Source organism: Ursus maritimus, unplaced genomic scaffold, assembly GCF_017311325.1.
Source record: "Ursus maritimus isolate PB19 unplaced genomic scaffold, ASM1731132v1 scaffold_18, whole genome shotgun sequence".
In the NCBI taxonomy this organism is placed as follows: Eukaryota; Metazoa; Chordata; class Mammalia; order Carnivora; family Ursidae; genus Ursus; species Ursus maritimus.
In genome coordinates this window covers 39589617-39612108 of record NW_024424230.1, presented here as the reverse complement: position 1 = coordinate 39612108, position 22492 = coordinate 39589617, and the positions used below count along the sequence as shown (strand labels likewise).

General features: G+C 36.8%; 1 protein-coding gene across 1 annotated transcript in view; it reads left to right on the top strand.

The window, feature by feature from the left end:
- DSG1 (desmoglein 1) overlaps positions 1-21572 on the top strand; it is a 30638-nt gene extending 9066 nt beyond the window's left edge. The window contains exons 3-15 of the mRNA XM_008690939.1: positions 53-184; positions 1324-1479; positions 3084-3228; positions 6110-6276; positions 7985-8119; positions 8428-8613; positions 10694-10953; positions 12030-12169; positions 13790-14113; positions 15511-15644; positions 15978-16050; positions 18064-18272; positions 20526-21572. Of these exons, the coding sequence (XP_008689161.1) occupies positions 53-184; positions 1324-1479; positions 3084-3228; positions 6110-6276; positions 7985-8119; positions 8428-8613; positions 10694-10953; positions 12030-12169; positions 13790-14113; positions 15511-15644; positions 15978-16050; positions 18064-18272; positions 20526-21572 (3108 nt within the window). The remainder of the gene's footprint in view (positions 1-52; positions 185-1323; positions 1480-3083; positions 3229-6109; positions 6277-7984; positions 8120-8427; positions 8614-10693; positions 10954-12029; positions 12170-13789; positions 14114-15510; positions 15645-15977; positions 16051-18063; positions 18273-20525) is intronic.
- Positions 21573-22492: the final 920 nt, after the last annotated feature.

The window sequence follows — 22492 nt, the reverse complement described above, 5'->3', positions numbered from 1 at the left end:
GAATTATGAATGAAAGTTAATAGATACCACTACTTTATCGTGCCCATTCAAGGTAAGAGATTACAACACCAAAAATGGTACCATCAAGTGGCATTCAATCAGGAGGCAAAAACGTGAATGGATCAAGTTTGCTGCAGCCTGTCGTGAAGGTGAAGACAATTCAAAGAGGAACCCAATTGCCAAAGTAAGTATCAACACCAAATGTAAAATCAAAAATTAGAATGCATGGCTTTAAATATCAAAAGAACCTATCTCTTAAATATTTTATGAATATAACTCACTGAGCAGTTATGATACAAAACAAAACTATCGTCACTCAGATTATGAAAACTGAAGCCATTAAATGGATAAATTAAGAAATTTAGGCACTGGGGTAAACAGTTAAACACTGATGCACCTCATGGGTAAAATAAATACACATGATCATAATTTACCCCAAATTCTAGGTAGAAAAATATAGTGATTTAAATAATGAATTTAACAGAACAGTCAGAAGGTCTATTTTAATCTGTATTCTTTCTGCCTTGATCTATTAGAATCGAATTCCTACTTTTGACTTTTTTAAATAAGAACTCACAATGTACCCTATTTCATAATCTCTTTTCCTTTCATTTCCCTTTGTCTTCCTTTGTACAAACACACACACACATACACTCACAAATACATCCCCACACACAGATATAGATATAGATATAGATATACAAATATACACACCTATTCAGACAGATATACAGAGACTCCCCAGTTAGATTTGCTTAGAGTCATACAATATTTCATTTCAAAGAAAGAACCCCAGCTTCTATAAACCACTTATTTGGGGCAATCTCCTTATTTTTCTGATAATACATCCTCCCCATTTCAGATGACTCTTGTCACCTACATAAATCTACTTAAAATTTTCTTACAAAACTTTACATTTTAAAAATTTTGGGATCGGGAGGTCAAAGTTATATAATGACAACACTGATAAACTCCTTAAGAGGGCAAGGAGTTCCCTACTCTAGTGCCAGTGCTAGCACAGAGCAGGAAAATAATGCAATCAATTGTAAATGTTGAATGAATGAATGATGACTGCATAGTCCTGGATTTATTAAGGTGATTTTTTTTTCTTATTTGGTAGAAATAGAAATTGAATTTCTTCTATTATGGCTAGTAATCATGGAAAATACTAGAGTTGTAACTAGAAAAATAACTATTTCCAGGATTTCCCAAAAGATAACAAGCACTCACATTGGACAGTTCTCGAGAAAGGTAGCTGTTGTTAAACAAACCTGCACTTTCTATCTGCTCTCCGTAATATTTTCACCTGTGCTCTCTCTGCAGATTCACTCAGATTGTGCTGCAAACCAGCAAGTTACATACCGCATCTCTGGAGTAGGAATTGATCAGCCACCTTATGGAATCTTCATCATTAATCAAAAAACTGGTGAAATTAATATTACATCCATAGTTGATCGAGAGGTCACCCCTTTTTTCATTGTAAGTGGGCTCCACGTCGAAATATATGTTCCCGCTTACATTGTTTTTGGAATATGTTAAGCTCAGATCATATTTGATTTGATTTCAGAAATCCCCATATTATTTTTGGTTGTCTCAATTCCTGAGCAGCTCATGACCCAGCAGAAACAAAGAGATTAGGAGAAACGCTTTAGCAAAAATTTTAGCCTCTGGTCTGTCCCTGGTGGCAAGCTAGAATATCTGTTTGGAAGGGCAAGGACCTAACTCTTACTTCTTTTGCTTTAATTCACTTGAGAATATTGGTTCTCTTTAACTTCAATGTCAAGTGATGATTTTTGAGCTAGTAAGGAGCCTCTTCTGAGTAAACATACTTTATTATAAATCCACATTGCTCCAGCTCACCTGAGCTCAGAATGTGCTTTGGAAATACTCTAATCCATCCTTAACTGAATCACACTTCCATTCTTGACAGTGGCTGAGACAAAACTTCAAACCCTCAACCTCATTTCCCCTTTAAGCAGCTAACCTGATGGCCAGCTTCATTAAAAAGTCTGAGGCCTTCCATCACATACTCCCACAATTCTCTCTCCCCTGGTTCAGAAATGTTCTGCCTTAAATCCAAAAACAGGATTAATTTTCTGCTTTTTCCCACAGCTTACCCCCAAGAGGTATCCATTGTTCCATAATTACCTGTTTCTTCAAGAACATTATTCTATCAACTTTGTTTTATCATCTCTCTTCTGCTTGCTCCTTACCTGCTTCCATTTCCATTTATCATCACGGTCAACACTTGTTAATACTTAAAATAAAAAGGAAATACAGAAAACCTTCCTTGATCTTGTAGGCTCTTCAATTAAAGCCCCATCCATCCATATCCCCAAACATGTTCAAGTAGTAATGGATGCTTGTGTTTTCAGTCATACTGCCTAAGCTACTTTAATTCCTTAGTCTTCTATTCCAAATCTATATTCCTGTCTTATCTCTGACCATGTTTACCCACAAACTCTCGAGGTCAGCATGCCAATCTATTAGGTTTTCTTGAAGCACAATGCATTTTTATATGAATATACCACACAGGTAAAACAGCATACATTATACTTATGTATGCTTCATATATAAATAATAACAACAACAATAAAAATACGAACACCCACACAGTCACCACCTAGCTTATGAATACTACCTTTCTTTGAAGCCCATATGTGACTCTCCTTTACCCCACCCTCAAAGTCAACAGCCCCTACTCCTAATTTCAAACAATGCATTTTCATTACTCTGCTACTTTCTTCATATAAATCTCTTTGCATGGAACATCTTGCCAAATACCAGTTCCACTTGCTGAAATTCTCTTTCAAGATCTTTCTCAATCATTACATTCTCCTGTGATGTCATAGTATTTTTATTCTTCTTTTAAATAACTTATGTTCCTTTTCCTCAAATGGTATTTTGAGGTTGCGTTTGCCTCCCTTTATTGATTTTAAGTACTGCTTGTACCTACATCCTAATAGGAAATAATATGCCTTACTTTTTTTGGTTACCCCCAGTGCCTAGGATAGTGTCCAAACGAAGTAAAAACTTAATTAATATCTGTTGCACCAAGTAATTATTCTTATCATCTCTCCTAGATCTATTGCCGAGCTCTTAATTCACTGGGTCAAGATTTAGAGAGGCCTCTTGAGCTCAGAGTCAGGGTTTTGGATATAAATGACAACCCTCCAGTATTTTCTATGTCTACTTTTGTAGGACAAATAGAAGAAAATTCTAATGCAAGTAAGTAATCCATTTTATTAAGTAAACAAGAATATACTGACTTCCAGGTCACTCTTAGCCAAGCAATGAAAGGCCAAACTAAGAAGGTACTACTTCACCATGAATGTAAGAGATGAAGTGTAGAAAAGCATCCAGAACAGAAAGGCATGAGAAGTCTCCATAACGGCTTTCCCTTCAACTGTGGTGGCAGGTCCAATCTGGCACAACCAAGGAGCAACTCCAAAGAAATGAGAAGGGCTTTCTCATGTACCTCACACACCAGCTTTTTTTTTTAGATTCCTAAGGAGAAAAATCAAAATACTTTGTAAAGTGGTGGCAGGGGCACTGGGAGATTTAGCCTCCCAGCCTGGCTGCTCTGAAGGACAATCTCATCACTTCTGTTCATGCTGCCTTTTATTATTATTATTATTCATTTTAGAGAGAGAGAGAGATAGTGCCAGAGCGAGGGCGGCAGTGAGGGGAGAGGTAGAGAGAGAGAATTTTTTTTTTTAAAGATTTTATTTATTCATTTGACAGAGATAGAGACAGCCAGTGAGAGAGGGAACACAAGCAGGGGGAGTGGGAGAGGAAGAAGCAGGCTTCCAGCGGAGGAGCCTGATGTGGGGCTCGATCCCAGAATGCCAGGATCACGCCCTGAGCCCAAGGCAGACGCTTAACGACTGAGCTACTCAGGCGTCCCCACCCTTTTTTAAAACCTACTTTAAAGTCATTAGTAGAAATCACTCCCAGGCTATCTGTTTTGTGACCATAATCTTCAAGAGCTTTTGTTGACAGTAAATAAACACCAAGCAAGCATTGTTTTCCCTTTTTATATATGATGAAATAAATACAGGCCTTGCTTGCTTTTTACTCAAGTTACCAATTGTATGTATTTGGAATGTACTATAAACTTAATCCTGTTTGGCCCACCATCCATATTGAAAGCTGATTGTCTCAAGTGGAGTTAGTTGAGAGGTACTAGAAAACCTAGAAACTAGATAGAGCATTTACCTAAGAGTTTTGGTGATTTAAGGTCCTCCTTATGGATATGGCAACATTTCAACTGCCAAATATTCAGTCACTAGAGAAAATTAACTGCCCAGCACACCAGTGAAGATTGTTCTAAATATATTAAAAATAACAGAGATGATTTCTCATTTGAATTCAAAACTTCAACTTACCATAGTTACTTTTAACCTTTGAGTGGGATAATTTCTTTCTTTTTTTTAAAGATTTTATTCATTTATTTATTTGACAGAGAGAGAGATAGCCAGCGCGAGGGGGAACACAATCAGGGGGAGTGGGAGAGGAAGAAGCAGGCTCCCAGCAGGGAGCCCAATGCGGGGCTTGATCCCAGGACCCTGTGATCACGCCCTGAGCTGAAGGCAGATGCTTAACGACTGAGCCACCCAGGTGCCCCAAGTGGGATAATTTCTTATAAACTCTAAAAATTCCTACATTTTACTTTTATTCATTAAAATACTATACCTATACTTTGACTAGGTATCCATTCTAAAATATCATTTTTAAATGTTTGTTGTAAAAATTCACACAATATGGAAAGTAAAAATGGAATAGAAATCCAATGTTTGTTTTCCCTAGTACCATTCTTAAGAGGCAAGCACCATCATTTGTTACTGAGATACATATGTTTTATGATTATATAAACATACTTTCGGAAACAAATGGGAAGATATTTTACAAACAAATCCATGATGTAAATTTTTATTTAAATATATTTTTAACATTTTTCCATATTAGGAAATGAAGATGTCTTCATTCCTTTTAACAGCGGCATTGGATCTTACTATATGAATGTGCCCTAATTAATTGCCTACTGAAAATATTTTTAAAAGAATGCTGAAATGAATTACACAAATACACACAGAGATTGAGAGAGAAAATGAAAGGGAGAAGGGAGATACTCTGTGACATTTGTGTTTACAGACAGGACAATTGTGCTTGAAACAGACTTGAGTGTAGAGATTTCTAGTTTATGAACACTGGCAGCTATTCCTTCCCCAGTTTCCACTGAAATGGGTTATAAGATTCACAGAAAAAATAAAGGATAAAACAAAGTATGTAGTTAAACAAGCATCTCTTTCAGCCTAATAGTTACCTAGCACTTCACTGGGGACCATGCAAAACAGAACAATAATATATATTTATGGAGTGTACATTAGTCAAACTGAATTTTCTGTGATTTTCTCTCATTAAAGTGTTTAAGTCTCTCATGAACTCAATGAAGACAGTACTATTATCAGTACTGTAAATGGGGACATTTACAGATGTGGAAACTGAAGCCAAAATCATAGAGCTAGAAAGTTCTATAGTTGGGAAAGCGTTGGTCTGGCTATATACATAACATTTTATTTCACCACAGCAGCCTTAAAAAAATGTATTATACTAGATTAAGAAAAGGAAAGGCAGAGTTAAAACATTTCTTTGTTTTCTAATTATCAGTAAGGTATAAGTTCCTGATAAAATGTGATATTTTTGTCAAGGCAAAGGTAAAAAAAGGAGTAAGTTAATGATATGTTGAAGAAGTAGAAAGGAGAAATGGTAGTGCATACTTTATATGGACCAACCAACCCTAACAACACCTTGTTAGAAAACCAAATATACTGGGGCGCCTGGGTGGCACAGCGGTTAAGCGTCTGCCTTCGGCTCAGGGCGTGATCCCGGCGTTTTAGGATCGAGCCCCACATCAGGCTCCTCCACTATGAGCCTGCTTCTTCCTCTCCCACTCCCCCTGCTTGTGTTCCCTCTCTCACTGGCTGTCTCTATCTCTGTCAAATAAATAAATAAAATCTTTAAAAAAAAAAAAAAAGAAAAGCAAATATACTAAACTCTAATGAAAATGCAAACTGTCCACTTGCAACTAATTTTCCTTGATTTCTAGATACGCTGGTGATGAGACTCAATGCTACTGATGCAGATGAACCAAATAATTTGAACTCAAAAATAGCCTTCAAGATCATAAGACAGGAACCTTCTGACTCACCAATGTTTATTATCAACAGAAACACTGGAGAAATTCGAACAATGAATAATTTTCTAGACAGAGAGGTAATTTTTTTTTCCTTTGAATGGTTTGTTAGTTTCAAAGCAAGTGATTCTAAAAGCAAGAGTACCTGAGAAAGAAAGAAAATAGAAAACAATATAATTATATAACTTTTTCACATAATGGTAATGACATAAATATCTTCAGAATGAAAAAATGGGGATTCCTCAAATACATTTTAAACTGTCATTTTCATTCAATCCTACTTAATATTTGCGTCAATTTAAGAAAACTATGTTCTTGAAAATACACAAGAATATCCATAAGGCAGAGGCAGAAGCTCTATTAAAAAAATAAAAAGTGTGATCTATATTGAAATAGATTTAAGAAACAATTGCTATTATGTTCCCCATCTTGGCAAGACACAATGCATGAACATGGTAGAAGCTCCAAGAATTCCTACCGGCTAAGTAACTTGTTTCTCTTTCTTTAACCCAGAATATCCTAAGCTCATCTGACAACAGAACTCTTCTTTTTCCTTCCTGTATCTCACCTACTGACAGCCTCCTCATCACTTTGGGAAATGTATCACAGAATCAGAATGATGGATAGCAACTGAGTAACATCTAGACCAATCTTTTCATTTACAAATAAGAAAAATAATTAGTGATTGTTAGCAAGTTAGACTCAGCATGGTTTCTATTAATAACATATGGTCCCATTATTTAATATAACAGTATCAACTTTTTCATTGTTTTGTAAATATTGGTAGGATGTACCCGACCTGTGTGTATTCTAGGGATATAAATGAAGAAGTTTCACTTTTGAATTTATACTTTATTAAATTTTATTTTAATTATCATAGTTATTTTGAAATGACAGTTCCCCTGTTAATGACTCCTAGGCTTAGAATAAATCAGATGATTTTCACTTTTTAATGATCCAAATCCTAGCAGTTCCTAAGTGATCTATATCTTCTTTTTCACTTCTTTGAAAATAATCATCGAAGAAATTGACTATTAACTTTTCTCGCTCAAACTTCCTTAAAGAGCCCAGTGGGAGTCCTTTAATGTCAAATGAGGTTTAGGGTGAAGAGCTCTAAAAATTAAAGTCGCTAGCAAGCCACCAAAGCAGATATTTTTAACCTGGAGTTCATGGAGAGACCTCAAGATGTCTCTAACTATGAGTCCTCTAAAATTATATCCACGATTTTGAATGAGGATGTGTGTACGCATGTGTCTGGGAAAGGCTTCATTGCTTTTGCCAACTTCTAAAAATTTAAGCACCATTGAGTAGAATCAAGAAGATAGATTATCAATAAGTCCACTGCTTCAGCCCACCACCCTCGCCTCCCAGAAATGTAAACCATTCGTTATCTCTATTTTTCTTGCACATTATAGGGCCGATTATTTATGGTATGGAATTTTCATGCCATAAATTCTTGGTAAACCTTAATCTCTCTCCTCCTAAGCATTTTGGTCCACTTTACCCTTTATAAACTTTTTCAGCTCTTGGACATATAATAAGGCATGAGGCCTTTAAACGTGTTCTTTCTCTTGAATGATGCTGGATAAGCATTGCTGGAAATAGAAGAGGCAACTGCCATACTGATTCATGTGAGATCTGTGGATTTTCAATATTCTGTGTTACCCATATCTTGATCATAGATTTAAGTAAATGTTGAACCAACATTTTTAAAAGAACTTTGCATGAGATAGAATAAGGACTGTCTGGATCAACTGTGATATTTTTTTTTGTAATGTGTGCTTTTAGCAATATAGCCAGTATTCCCTTGCTGTGAGAGGCTCAGACCGAGATGGTGGGGCAGACGGTATGTCAGCAGAGTGTGAGTGCAACATTAAAATCCTTGATGTTAATGATAACATCCCATACATGGAACTGCCTTCGGTAAGTATTTGTCCTTGAAATTAATAACTTCAGTTCATTACATTCTAAAATTTGTTCAAACAATTCTACTTACAGAGGTCCATGTTATCTTTAGTCACATACAGCCCAAATGTAGACAAGTACTTTGCCTGGTGTTTGTTTATATACTATGTAGGAAAAATATATGTATTTGGACAATGAAGCGTGAGCCTATAAACACAAATCTCATTTCTAAATAGTGAATGACTATAAACATTGTTTGTAAGTCCAGGGTAGTTCTTCTCTCACTCACACAGTTGGTGTTAAGATTTTTTTGCTTCTCATTTCAGCAATCCATTAGTATTGAAGAAAATGCTCTATACTCAGATTTGCTCCAGATTAGAATAATCGATTTGGATGAAGAGTACTCAGCTAACTGGATGGGAGTAATTTTCTTTATCTCTGGAAATGAGGGAGGTTGGTTTGACATAGAAATGAATGAAAGGACAAATGTGGGAATTTTAAAGGTTATTAAGGTATGGTATAATTATCCTAAATATTTCTGTTTTCTTGGTCTTTTTCAAAATGTCGGTCTTAAGATAAAATGTTAACATGTCACAAAATTGAGGGGGTGAAAGAATAAAAATTACCGTGTTTTAAAATGATATAGGATTAGGGGGCTTTTTACCGTTTTTCCACTTGTGTGACTTTATGAAAACAGTGATTAAACTTGAAACTCTCTTCTATTAATACACTACTCCTTCACAGATCATATAAATTAAGAGCATTTCTAAAAATCAATCTTATTTTACGTTTAAGGTTTTGTTTTAGATGTTTGAAGAGTATTTTTTAAGCAGATTTCACATGGCCTTAAAAAATATGTCTTTGTCAACATTGTACATTGTTATGCACTGAGAATATTTCTCATGTAAATTAAAAGTTTAGTTCTCTGGCATGTTTTTATAAAATTTAAATTACTGTAATTATAGGATTATGACATTCCCATCTCCCCGTGGCTGCTGACCAGGGCTTATCATCAACATAAATATACTAGAGCTTTGGTCCATATAACAATGATATGGTCCAAGTGAACAGAATTCTCCTATGTCCCCCCTACATTAATGATCCACCTCATGAACCAGAGGTGGAATTTCCTCTAAGACTTGAGAAAAAAAAATGTGACTCATAGGCAGCTGATAGCAAAGGTTTCAGCCTGTGCTGTAAGACTTGTGGAGTCTCTTTTTTAAATCTGCAATAGCTACGCAAGGATTCTGTGTGATACATGCAATATGTATTCTTTATGGCAAAATGTAGCCCTTTTTTAACCATTTCCTTTCTTAAGAATAGTCCTGGGAAATAGACTTCTAAGGAATTCTGTTCCCACAAGAATGTCTGATCATTTATCTCAGGTCTTCATAATGTGTTCCCATGCCTATACCTTCCATTTACTGAGGCAGGGTGTAGATGCTTTAGTTTCTTTCTCACGGCATCCTTACAAATTAGGTTCTATGCCCATATTCCAGATAAATGCACTAAAGTTGAGAGAGAGAGTATGTAACCGTTCAAGTTCTGATAGCTAGTAAGTGGTACAGCTGACATTCAAATGTATGTTTCTCTGGCTATTAAGTTCATATTGTCATCACTATTCTATCTGATTGCATGTGGGGAAACAGTCCTAATCCATTTCACCCCAAACTACTATATTACTTTAAAAGAGTAGTCTATTTATTCTCAATATCTCTATCTGTAAAATAGGAGTAATGTTGATTTTTCTCCCAAGCATGACATCATATATTAATTCCTTCATTATGTGTGTGCATGTGTAACGTATATGTATACATGATTTGATAGCCATTCTTGAATTACAAATAAAGTCAAAATTGGAGCCAAGATAGAAGATTTTACTAAGTGGAGAGTATGATGTGTGAATCGAGAGTCATCTAAATTACTCTCATGTGAAAATTTAGAAAAATATATTTGGAACTTATGGGCATAATGCGTACTTGTTTGTGAATTTCATAAGTAGTAGATATTGACACCAACTTTCATAATAAAAATGGCTATTTGAAACAATTTTTTTTCCAGAATATGTTGAAGAAGATAAGGATTTTTATTATTTTTATACTTTGTTCAATTACTGGGCTTATTGAAAGAAGTCACATTTACAGAAGTAAAATTTCTTCTAAATAGTTCTTTATGGATAAAACCAGCCAAATGATTGAACCTACTATATATTCGGCCCATACTTTGTAATAAACAGAGTTACTTTGTGAGAAAACCGAAATCCCAGAAGTTAACATAAACTGTGTTTGCACTACAAAATGCATGGATTTGACCATCTATATTATTTTAAGTTTTTACGTTCTTTTGATGGATAATTAAAACTCATGTCATATATTTTCAACTTTTTTGACGAAGTATCTAGGGCAGTTGGATTTTTTTCTTACTACATTTTCATGCATTTATATTGAATTAAAGATAAAACATAGAGTATGTATTTATATTTAATTAAAGAAAGAGATGTAAGAGTTTTCTTGCCCATTATCAAAGGATTTGTTTTTCTTCCAGAATGGTTTTTTTCCTTAGGGTAAAACTATTTCACTCTGTATTTTCTAGCCACTAGATTATGAAGATGTGAAGAATCTGCAACTTAGTCTCGGTGTCAGAAATAAAGCTGAATTTCACCATTCAATTATGTCTCAATACAAACTCACAGCAACTGCAATCACTGTGACTGTGTTAAACGTAATTGAAGGTGCGGTGTTCCGTCCAGGTTCAAAGACATATGTAGTAACTAGTAACATGGGACAGAATTATAAAGTGGGAGACTTTATAGCTATTGACCAGGACACAGGTCGAGCTTCAACAACTGTTAGGTAAGACTGATATTTTCCAAATAATTTTTACCATATATTGAACTAAAGTATATATGTTCTTTTTAGAAATTTTACGTATCTGAATTAAAATATTTTTCATTATTTTTGAAACCATCATTAAATCACAAAAAAATACTAACTATTGAGTTGTTATTTAATTTAGAGCTTGGACCTTAAAAAAATATTTTAAAAATTGTGCAAAAAGTAAGATGAAAACAAGGTGAAGATGTAAAATGTGGAAAATACTGGATCTTGAAAGTTTGACATTTCTGTGTTTATGTATTTTATTGTCCAATTAGCTGATACCACATATCATGGTTATTCCCCCAGAAGATTTCCCGGACTGATTTTCCCATTGCAAATGTGCCCAGGTTGAAATCAATTAGATTTAGTTAGCTAATTTCAGTTACTCCCTTCACTTTAATCAGCATTTAAAATTGATAACTCTCTTGTACTCCACAGATGTGAGTTCACTGAGGGCAGACCATCCCACCCTCCCCACCCTACTCTGCTCCTTTCGAAGTTCTAGTCTTTTGAGTTTAGCATGGTGCTTGAGACAGAGTTGTCTAACCAATGTTTAACAAATACGTAAATGAGAAGGAAATGCAAAAGAAGTCCTAGAAAGTCTGTATGTATATGGGGAGGGAGAGTGAAAATAGGGAGAGAATGAAGCCCCAAGCTGATGGAGAAGTAATTTCCTTGGTAAGAGAACAGTTCAGAATTAGAAGCAGCCCAGGAGATCCCAGGATCTGGGTCTTCCAGGAGAGTTCCGATGCTGCCAAAACCAAATGAAAATGAGACTGCAAGAATCAACGATTATTCTGACATCCAAGTGGGCATGAGAGATCTTTCCAGCAGAAATGGCTGCCAGCAATTCATTTTTCTTACATTTAAACCTTTTCTATTTCTGAATGTCCTCAAACAGAAGGCACCTGCCCTGAAAAAAAAATAAAGTCCCTAATAATTGAAAATGATATCCTGAGGTTATGACCCCTGACTTGAAACATGTGTTTTATAATCAAAATCTGTCTGTTTTAGAAAGCTAACATTAATTCATACTGTTTCTTCAAATACAGATATGTAATGGGAAATAATCCAGCTAACCTACTCAATGTTGACTCAAAAACAGGCATAATAACTTTGAGAAATAGAGTTACCATGGAACAGTACAACATGCTTGGTGGAAAATACCAAGGAACAATTTTATCTATAGATGGTAAGAAATCAATTTAACTTTATCCCTGTCTAGAGGAAATTATATATACACTCAGAAATTTAAGTTTTAATTGTTATATTTTGAGATAACCCTTTCGTAACAAAAAAAATCATATCAGGTATTATAGAATCAAATTTTTAATAATATGAGAGACCGTATAACTCAGTGGCCAAGTCCATGAGCTCTGGAGTGAGACTGGATTGGTATCTTGTACCATCACTTAGTAGCTATGGGACTTTAGAGAAGTCATTAAACCCATTTATTCCTCAGCTTTTCTTCTGTAAAATGGGACACTAGATTATGGATTTACAGATATTACAGAAGTTATTACATGTAAAGCACTTAGAAGAGTGCTGGTGTTCAATGTTGGTTCTTATTAATGTCAAGAAATGAAATTTTTAAATTGTATTTGTAAGTTACTTTCAAATAATTAGTCCAGAAACAAAGTTAACTTTACATAATTTTTGGAAAGTTGAGGTACAACTTTGTGTGAACAATTTGGAAGTAACATGCTTATATTACTTTTCCAGACCAACAAAATTAAAATTAGACTGGCCACCAAAGGGATGGGGAAATGCGGAGATGTTGGTCAAAAAATACAAACCTCCAGTCACAAGACGAATAAGTTCTGGGGATCTGATGCAGAGCCTTGCCTTGTGATTATCAATGACAGTGCTGTTGCTATATACTTAAAAAGTTCCTAAGATAGTAGATCTTAAATGTTCTCATCACAAAAAAGAAATGGTAATCACGTGAGGTGATGGAGATGTTAGCTAACACTATGGTGGAGATCATACTGCAAGATATAAGTATATCAAAATGACACACTGTGTATATAAGTTCATACAATGTTATATGTCATTTATAGTATCTCAATAAGAGAGCAGAAAAAAAGTTTATCATGGAATTTTTAAAAATTACTTCAGACATAACTACGTATAAATAATTGCAAGTGGCTACAGAAAAGGATAACGTTCCATCAGCATCATTCCTACACTGTAGTAAGAATTATTATAATCACCAATGTCCAGCCAGAGCCTCAGAGTTATGACACATTTCTAACCTAATAGCTGTACAGTGGATGCTAGAATTTGGAAATCTTATCTCTGAAGGAGGAAAAAAAAATCACACCTTGAACTTTCAGCATTGTGGGTTTCCTGCCCTGAGCAGTTCCTAATCAGAGATGATCATATAATCAAATCCTGTGGGAAGTAGATAGCGCAGATGTAATGAAGGAATCCCTGTCAAGGTAATTTAGGAGAGAATAAAGCAACTAACTACTGCATATACAATACAAATACAAGTGGCTTCCATTCATTTAAATAGTATGCAGAATATGACTGATTTATTTATCTAAGGTGAATGACAGCACACACATGACATGGCATTTACTGTTTATGCTTCTCAATATATGGGGCGGTCTTTCAGGAGCACTAATCTTCATCATGATTCTATTTAAAAACTGAGTCACAAACAAGGGATGATGTGGGAAGTTACTAAATTGATGAGAATAAAGACATTGAAATACGATATTGATGCAAAAAAAAGTGGTTTTGTATTGTTCAAAGATTTTTACACTGACTGTATTAAATATTTCTTCCCTTTTGAATCTTGTTGCAGATACTCTTCGAAGAACTTGTACTGGAACAATTAATATTGACCTTCAAGGTTCTGGCTGGGTTGAGAATGGAAAAGTTACTGATAGCACCAGTACTGGAAGCAGCGGGGGTACTGCTGGAGGCAGTGCGGGTACTGGTACAGTTGGCCCTGCTGTTACTAGCACAAGTGTGAATGGAGATGATACTGATACTAACACAGATGACAAAAGTAACACTGGCACCCCTGGCACCCAGCCAATGGTAAATGGATTAAATCCTTCAGATAATGTCCATTTTGGTCCTGCCGGCATTGGACTGCTCATCATGGGATTCTTGGTCCTAGGATGTAAGTACTTTTAACAATTCCATTCATATGTATCCCTCTTTCCTGAAATTATAGGTAGGAGATAAGCTTTCTGATCCTTTGATAAAATACACTTTACCAATTCTTATTTTGTGCACTGATCAAGAAATGCCTGTTGGGTCTACAGGATAAAAAAATCAAACTGCTTGACCCCTATAGTGCAGTGGAGGATAAAAACTTCTTTGCATTCATTTCAGGGCCATGGGAAAGCACCATAACAGGCAGGTTCGGGTTGCCACTTGAGTGAAGAAGACAATCAGAGATGATCCAAACAATCAGAAACAGTTACATAGAGAAAGCAAACTTGCAGAATGTAACATAAAATACATGAGAAGAAATAATTCTCTAATTTCACTCTTTTAGCCATATTAATTATTAACCAACATTTTAAGACTTCAGAATTAAGTACTTTATAAAAGTAACTTAATCACCCAGGTATTGATTATGTCTAATGCAAGTAATATCTGACTTTAACTTTGAGCTTGTTCTTCCTATTGTTGATTGCCTTTGGGTAGCGTAGTTAATAAAAGATTTAAAAATTATATATTTGGGGTCAAATACCTCTAGATTCAAAGCTTTCTCTAAGCCTAGCACATCTTCAAGAAAACAAAATACACAGGATTCTTTTCCTCCTTTCTTTCCTCTCTTACCATCCCTCCCTTGTAACCATCCTATGTTCCTTCCCCTCTACCTTGCTTTATTCTTGTTTCTTTCCTTCCTTTGTCATATTTTCTACTTACACATCCTTTCCTTCATCCGTCCATTCATTCCAAATCCTTTACCAAGATTATATTATATAATAGGCTCTGTGATAGAAATGTATTTAGGTGAATAAGAAAACCCAGCTGATTAACAGAAAGACATTGTTAGACAGTGTAATGTTCTCTGTGTGGGAGTCATGTCAAGAAAAAAATCCACGTAGAGGAAAATAATAGAGGGAATAATTACCTGAAGCATGAGTAAGATTTTACTGCTGAAATTAAAAAGGCAGGCATGTGTGAAAGGAAAAAAAGTAAAGGCATGGAGGAGGGAACACAAAGATTCAAACATATTGCCGGTGCTCCGCAGCTCTCCTTTTTGTCTCCTTTAATATTTTCCAGAGAAACGACAGTGAAAAGACTCCTCTGTTTTAATGGTATAATACTATTTGTCATATGTATACTATATAACAAATTAAAATGGATTGCAGTCTAGTATACTGAAGCTCACATTGACTTTGGTATCTGACCGTTGTTCCATTTGTTTTCCAAACTTTCATAAGAATTTTGAAGTCAAATGCAATGATATTAGGGTTTCAAATTTAATCATAAAAGAGCAAGTTGTTTTATATTAATGTGGTTCCGCTGCTAATTCCCATATTCCTATCCTTTCACCAACAGTGGTCCCATTTTTGTTGATGTGCTGTGACTGTGGAGGTGCCCCTGGTGGGGGAGCTGGCTTTGAGCCCGTCCCCGAATGTTCAGATGGAGCAATTCACTCATGGGCAGTAGAAGGCCCACAGCCGCCTCCCGTAGTAAGTGCTAACTTTTAAGAAATGGCCTTTGATAGTCCCCGAAACTCAGCCTCAGGCACATGAACCCAGATGCGTGCGATCACTCATAGTCTGTGCTATTCTTCGTTCTGGGACAGCCCGTGTGGAAAATGAAGAGAAGTCAAAGGTGCATCCACAGTAGATGGGAGTAACCAGGAAAGGCTTTCTGAAATGAAGTGCAGGTGTTAAATGGATTTCAGAAGTTTTGAAAATAATATTCTTTCAGAATCTGAGTCTATTTTGAGAACAAACCCAATGTATAAGGATAGACAGAAAAGAGCCACTACAAATGGGGACATGTTTCTTGTCTTTTAGGATGTGACCACTGTCTGTGTCCCACCCATACCCCCTGACAATGCAAATCTAATTGAATGCATTGACACCTCAGGTAAGAAGGTTTTGTTGCGTCTTTTTAATTTTAATAGCTCCAATGACTAAGAAGGAATTCGTTCTGTCTCTGCATACCGTACTATTTCTCGATTATCTTGTCTTTAAAATTGTTTCTATCATTCGTTTTTAAATGACTAATTCGCAAATCAAGTGGTAAGGGAAACACTTATAGGAATTACTATTCTTACAAGTCGAATTTTTAAAATCTTCCTCAATCATCAGAGAGTACTTGGGAGATGACTCTGTTAGGACCTCTATAAACAGGAGAGAAGAACCACAAGTCAACTCTGGTCCAGGTTTTCTGTCTAATAGAGCAAAGATTATTTACCAAAAAAAAAAAAAAGATACAGTTGACCCTTGAACAGCACAGGTGTTAGGGATGCTGATTCCCATCAGTCAAAAATACAAGTATTAACTTTTGACTCCCCCAAAACTTAACTACTACTTAACTACTGGATGCTTTACTGTTAACATAAACAGTCGGTTAACACATAGTTTGTATACCATATATATATATATATAAAATACTGTATTCTTACAAGAAAGTAAGTTGGAGAAAAGAAATTGCTATTAAGAAAATCATAAGGAGGAGAAAAACATTTCTATTACTGAACTGTAGCCATAAAAATAAATATCTGCATTCAAACTCACTCTGACTTTAGCTGCTATCATGACAAAGAAAAAAACTGCATCCATTCTCAGCATGAGCATAAAGTTGACCTGAAAAGATTTGTCCCATTTCTCAAATTAGAAGTAAGCAGATGAAACAGTATCAGAATCTCTCCAAGTTCTCGGCTGAGGCCATGTGCAGGGGGTGAATTTCTCCTTGCACACGGTTCACCAAGACTCTAATGATAATACGCCTTAAAACAGGGGTCTAGACCAGTTAGCAGGCAGAAACAAGGGAACAATTCGAATTTCACAGCAAGGGCATAGCTACCACGCTAATAAAAAAAAAAATTCCTTTTAAACTTTTTATATCTTTGAGAACAGTTATACCGTTTTTGCCTTTTCTCAGAGTAAACAAAGTTAGTGATTCTCTTCTTTTTCTCTCAGTCTTTTTCAAACTTGTTGTCATTACTTTCCTACTTTGAACTCTAAAATAGGAGAGGCGTAGGAATGTTTGTAGGACTGCACCTTACTCAAAGTACTAGACACACTGGCCTCTAAAACCTATTTCTCTTCCCGATGTTTCCATTTGTGTCAGTGACATCGACATCCTCCCTCAAAAGCAGCAGCCCTGGTTGACTCTTCTATCTCCCTATTCTTGGCACCCAACCCGTTCTCAAGACTTGTCAAATCATCAAATCCATCAGGATTTACTTATGCATCTATCCCCTCACTTCATCTACAAGCCTTTACACAAATCTGGCACAAGTCATAAAAGGATGAAAAACACACTGTCCCTAAGAATCAAGATCTTTAAAATATTAAAGCCATGAGGCACCTACCCCACTGTCACTACTTTCCCTATCCATGGCTCTTTCATAGTCTGAGCCATCATTTTGTCCATCTTGCCTCAAATATGGTAACGGGCTTCTCGTCACCCGTCATATCCAACTGAAAACCCAAGATTCTCCGTGCAAACCTTTCCCCTCACCACAGCCGTGGCTTCTCCTCCGAAAGCCAGTGGTTCTCGGGTCTTGCTCTGGATGCCCTGTGCTTCTAATGTGTTGGGAGTATTCTTATACTATTTAACTTTTAGAATTTGGGTATTTCCCCCAAACCCCCTCAATTTGAAATCAAACTCACTCAAGCATAGGTTTTTATAACCTCTGTGCAGCTCCCCTCTTCCAGCACGACACATAATTAGCAACCAATAATTAACATCAAACAACTAACAAATTAACAAACTGATTAATAATATTATTTTGAACTCAATATTGTATTCATAGCGCTTTATGTATCACCTTTATTTTACTTCAATGAAGAAACCACACATTGTAGAAAGTTATTCACTTTTCGTCTACAATACACTATAGAAAGTAAACAATTTTATCAACACTTTTAGGGGTTTACACAAATGAGTATGGTGGCAGAGAAATGCAAGATCTGGGAGGAGGAGAAAGAACAACAGGATTTGAACTAACAGAAGGAGTTAAAACGTCAGGAGTACCTGAGATATGTCAAGAATATTCTGGAACATTAAGAAGAAATTCTATGAGAGAATGTAGAGAAGGAGGTCTGAATATGAACTTCATGGAAAGCTACTTCTGTCAGGTAAGCTCTCAAGCGCCATGCCTTCCTCTCCATTCTGTGCCTCTGGCTGTACTCCAGGCTGCCACTATTTCTCAACAGGGCTTTGGCAGATTCCCAGCCTCTAGTCTATGCCTGACAATCATACTGCTGCTGGATAAAATTTCTATAATTCTGAACTGATCACTTTATTCCTCTACTTAAAAATAGCCAATGGCTCCCAGCTCTATTTGTCCAAAGCAATGAAGTCTAAATTCCTTATTATGAAAATTAAGATTATTCATAAAATGATCCCTTCCCTTTTCTCCAGTTACTCCTTACCACCAGCCCCACATACCAAGTGTCTTTGCCTCATTCACACCATGCCTTTGCCTATGCTGTGCCCCTCCCAGGATGCTTTTATCCATCATCTCTTTCATAAACTCCTATTCGTCTTTGAAGAGTCTATTCAAATATCACTGTGTCTCTGAACATTTTACCGGTAACCCTCACATCCAAAATAGAACTGATGTTTCTTTATCTGTATTTCTGTAGTGCTCTGTGTATAGACTTTATAGAACCTATCATTGCTAAAATATGTTTATATGTCTACCGTGGTTTTTAGTGCCTTGTCCATATGTTCTCTACATCATGTTGCCAGTACCTAGCTCAGTTCCGGGCACACAGTAAACATTCAGTAAGTATGGATTCAAGAGCCATAGCACACTTCCAGAATATTCTAAGAACCAGCAAGAATTAATTTTGCCATCCTCCGGTAGTGACAGAATTGTCTGTGGCTACACACCATATGATACTTAAGCCTTCAGGGATTTCCTATTTCTGAAACTGTCTCTGATAGATCTATGTCCTTCTACATTCTGGCCTAAAATACCTTCTTTGACTCTACTATTGGTTTAGAGGGTGGCTGATACCTTGAAAAAAAACACTGATTAAAGCCTTTCAAATAGCAGTAGATAATAGTAAGAGATCTGTTACTGAATCCACAGGAATGCTTCCTATCCATGTCCCTACAAATACATGTTATTTTCATGAAAAGTACAATTCTGCCTCAAAACTTTTGCACCTTGCAGCTCCTTCTGCCCAGGACATTCTATGTGCTTTCCTCACCCTGCTGCTTTATTCTTCCCTCTGATCAAACATCACTTTATGAGATGCTGTCCTTGGCCCCTCTTTCCCTTCACCTTGCACTTAACACCTGCTGACAAATATGTTTATGTATTGTCTGTCTCATCCTACTAAAAGGTAAGCCATATGAGAGAGAGACTTCACCTGCTTTTGTTCACTACTGCATTGCCAAGTTCCTAATAGAGTGTCTGGCAAATAGTAAGGATTCAAAAATATTTTGGAATGAAATGGCAAAATGACTTGGTTTGCTAATAAAGATATTTCTGAGACTTAACCTGAAAGTCTACAAACCAATATTATGAACTACAAAAATGAAATAAAAGGGCACATGTTTGGGGCACCGGCGTGGCACAGCTGGTTGAGCATCCAACTCTTCGTTTCAGCTCAGGTCATGATCTCAGGGTTGTGAGATGGAGCCCCATGTCAGGCTCTGCGTTCAGTGGGGAATCTGCTTGAGATACTCTCTCCCTCTTCCTCTGCCCCTCCTGCTCATGCTTGCTCTCTGAAATAAATAAATGAATCCTAAAGAAAAAAAGTGCACATGTCTGTGGGCTTTAACTTTGAATTGAAGGAGATCCTATTTTTAAAAACTTTCAGTTCTGAATCCAAAAATGGCATAGACCCAGAGTCAAATGTTCTGTTGTTTTGCTGAAAAAGCCACATTGAAATAAATCTTCACAGAACCACCAAATTCACTCCATGGAGGAAGGAAAGTGCAATCCTGAATGAACCCAAATCAACTGTGAGCCACCTTTTTTATACAAACCATAAAAAAAAAGAAGAAGAAGAAAAGAAAACCCCCCATGATTTGGTGTACTTCATGTTCAGTGTTTTAAAGTACCTCCTTCTAAAATAATTCATGTGATTTTTTGCATGTGTTTTTGTATCCAAAGGGCACTATGATGAGGGAAGTCCATTTAAATAAATTTTAAAAATCAAAATGTATTAACAGGATTACAGTTAAAATAATTTCTAACCAAATTCTTCCAAGAAATTATATAATGATTTTTAGTGCATCTCTAGGAGAGGTTAGAATTTTGTCTTATATATTCCTCTTTGGTAATGCCCCAGAAGAAAAAAGAATGATAAAGACTTCTATTATTGCTAAATATGTATCCATAATCTCATTTTCTCTTTCCTGTACAAATCCAGAAAGCATATGCCTATGCAGATGAAGATGAAGGACGCCCATCCAATGACTGTTTGCTCATATATGACATTGAAGGTGTAGGTTCCCCTGCTGGCTCCGTGGGTTGTTGTAGCTTCATTGGAGAAGACGTGGATGACAGCTTTTTGGACACACTGGGGCCTAAATTTAAGAAGTTGGCAGATATCAGCCTGGGAAAAGAAGTTGAACTATATCCAGACCCTGATCCCTCTTGGCCACCTGAGAGCACCGAACCGATTTGCCCTCAGCAGGGAACAGAGCCCATCAGTGGTGGACACCCACCCATCTCCCCACATTTTGGCACCACCACAGTCATTTCTGAGAGCACCTACCCCTCAGGACCTGGTGTACAGCATCCTATGCCTATTCCTGATCCTCTGGGCTATGGTAATGTCACTGTGACCGAGTCTTACACCACCTCTGGCACTCTGAAGCCCTCTGTCCATGTTCATGATAATCGACACGCATCAAACGTAGTGGTGACCGAGAGAGTGCTAGGCCCAATCTCTGGCACTGATTTGCATGGAATGTTAGAGATGCCTGACTTGAGAGATGGGTCAAACGTTATAGTCACAGAAAGAGTAATAGCACCAAGTTCAAGTCTACCCACCTCTTTGACCATGCCTGATCCTAGAGAGTCATCAAATGTGGTAGTGACAGAAAGAGTAATCCGACCAGCTTCTGGCATGATGGGCAATCTAAGTATACACCCTGAGTTATCAAATACCCAAAATGTGATTGTGACAGAGAGAGTTGTTTCTGGCTCTGGCATAAGTGGAATTAGTGGCCCAGCTGGGATGAGCGGAGGCAGTGGCCTGGTTGGCAGTGCAGCTGGAGTAAGTGGTGGTGGCATTGGGCTGAGCAGCCTGGGAGGAGGTGGAGGCCTGAGTAGTGGCATGGGGGGCACAGCTACCATTGGTCACATGAGGAGCTCCTCTGACCATCACTTTAGCCAGACTCTTGGATCTGCCTCCCCTAGTACAGCCCGAAGTCGAATCACAAAGTACAGTACAGTACAATACACGAAGTAGCCAGGATCCCAGCACACTTGTTCTCAGTAGTGGTGATTTAGATTCAACTCCCACCACCAAAAAACTAACAGTGTGATTTAAGATGCACAACTGGGTGCTAAGTAACTGTGGAGTGAGGTGAAAAACCACAATGAGAAAAATAGATGGAATGAAACAGTGCTCTTGGGCAAGAGCTCTCCTTAGCATTTGTAAATTTTTTCTTACATTAATAGTAATGTAATCATGACAGTGAATTAAAACCTGAGACAGGGTCTTCTTTGTGCCTGTATGGCCTGTAGGGTCTTCTTTGCTTCTGTGTGGCCAGTCCTGTACCTCCAGCACATGGAATAAATTAAACTCAGTCATGCAAAAGCAATGGCCTTAAGATGGCTATTGGCACCATTCTCCTTGCTCTGTTTTGATTTGCCATGTAGCTCAGGCAATATTCAAAAAGGACTAAAGATGTAATATGAGCTCACGTATGCAGGAAGAATTTGAAATATGTGCCAAGTACCTGGTCAATTTCACAGATAAGAGAAATAAAAATCCAATCATATATTCAGACCATAATTAACCATTAAAGAAAACAAATCTGGCTACACAACCCAGTTCACAGGCCACCAAGCGCTCCTACCCTAATAATTGCACTAGATAAAATAAACCTCAAATTAGGAAATGTTTCCTGGGAGGAAATTTCCATAAGAGAATGGCAATAGGGTGAGATTCATTTGGGGAAAATTGACAATATCTGAACCTGAATCTTGAGAAGGGGCTTCAGCTAAAATTCCTATGGAGTCAAGGAGTTTTCTGATTCTAGTTTGTGTTTAGTAGTAGATGCAGTATTTATGAATATTGCATGCTGGTGAGGTTGCAGGATATCACACTCATTTTTCTCCTTATCACTGTGGCTCTGACCTAACAGTGTAAACTTGCCAAGTGTA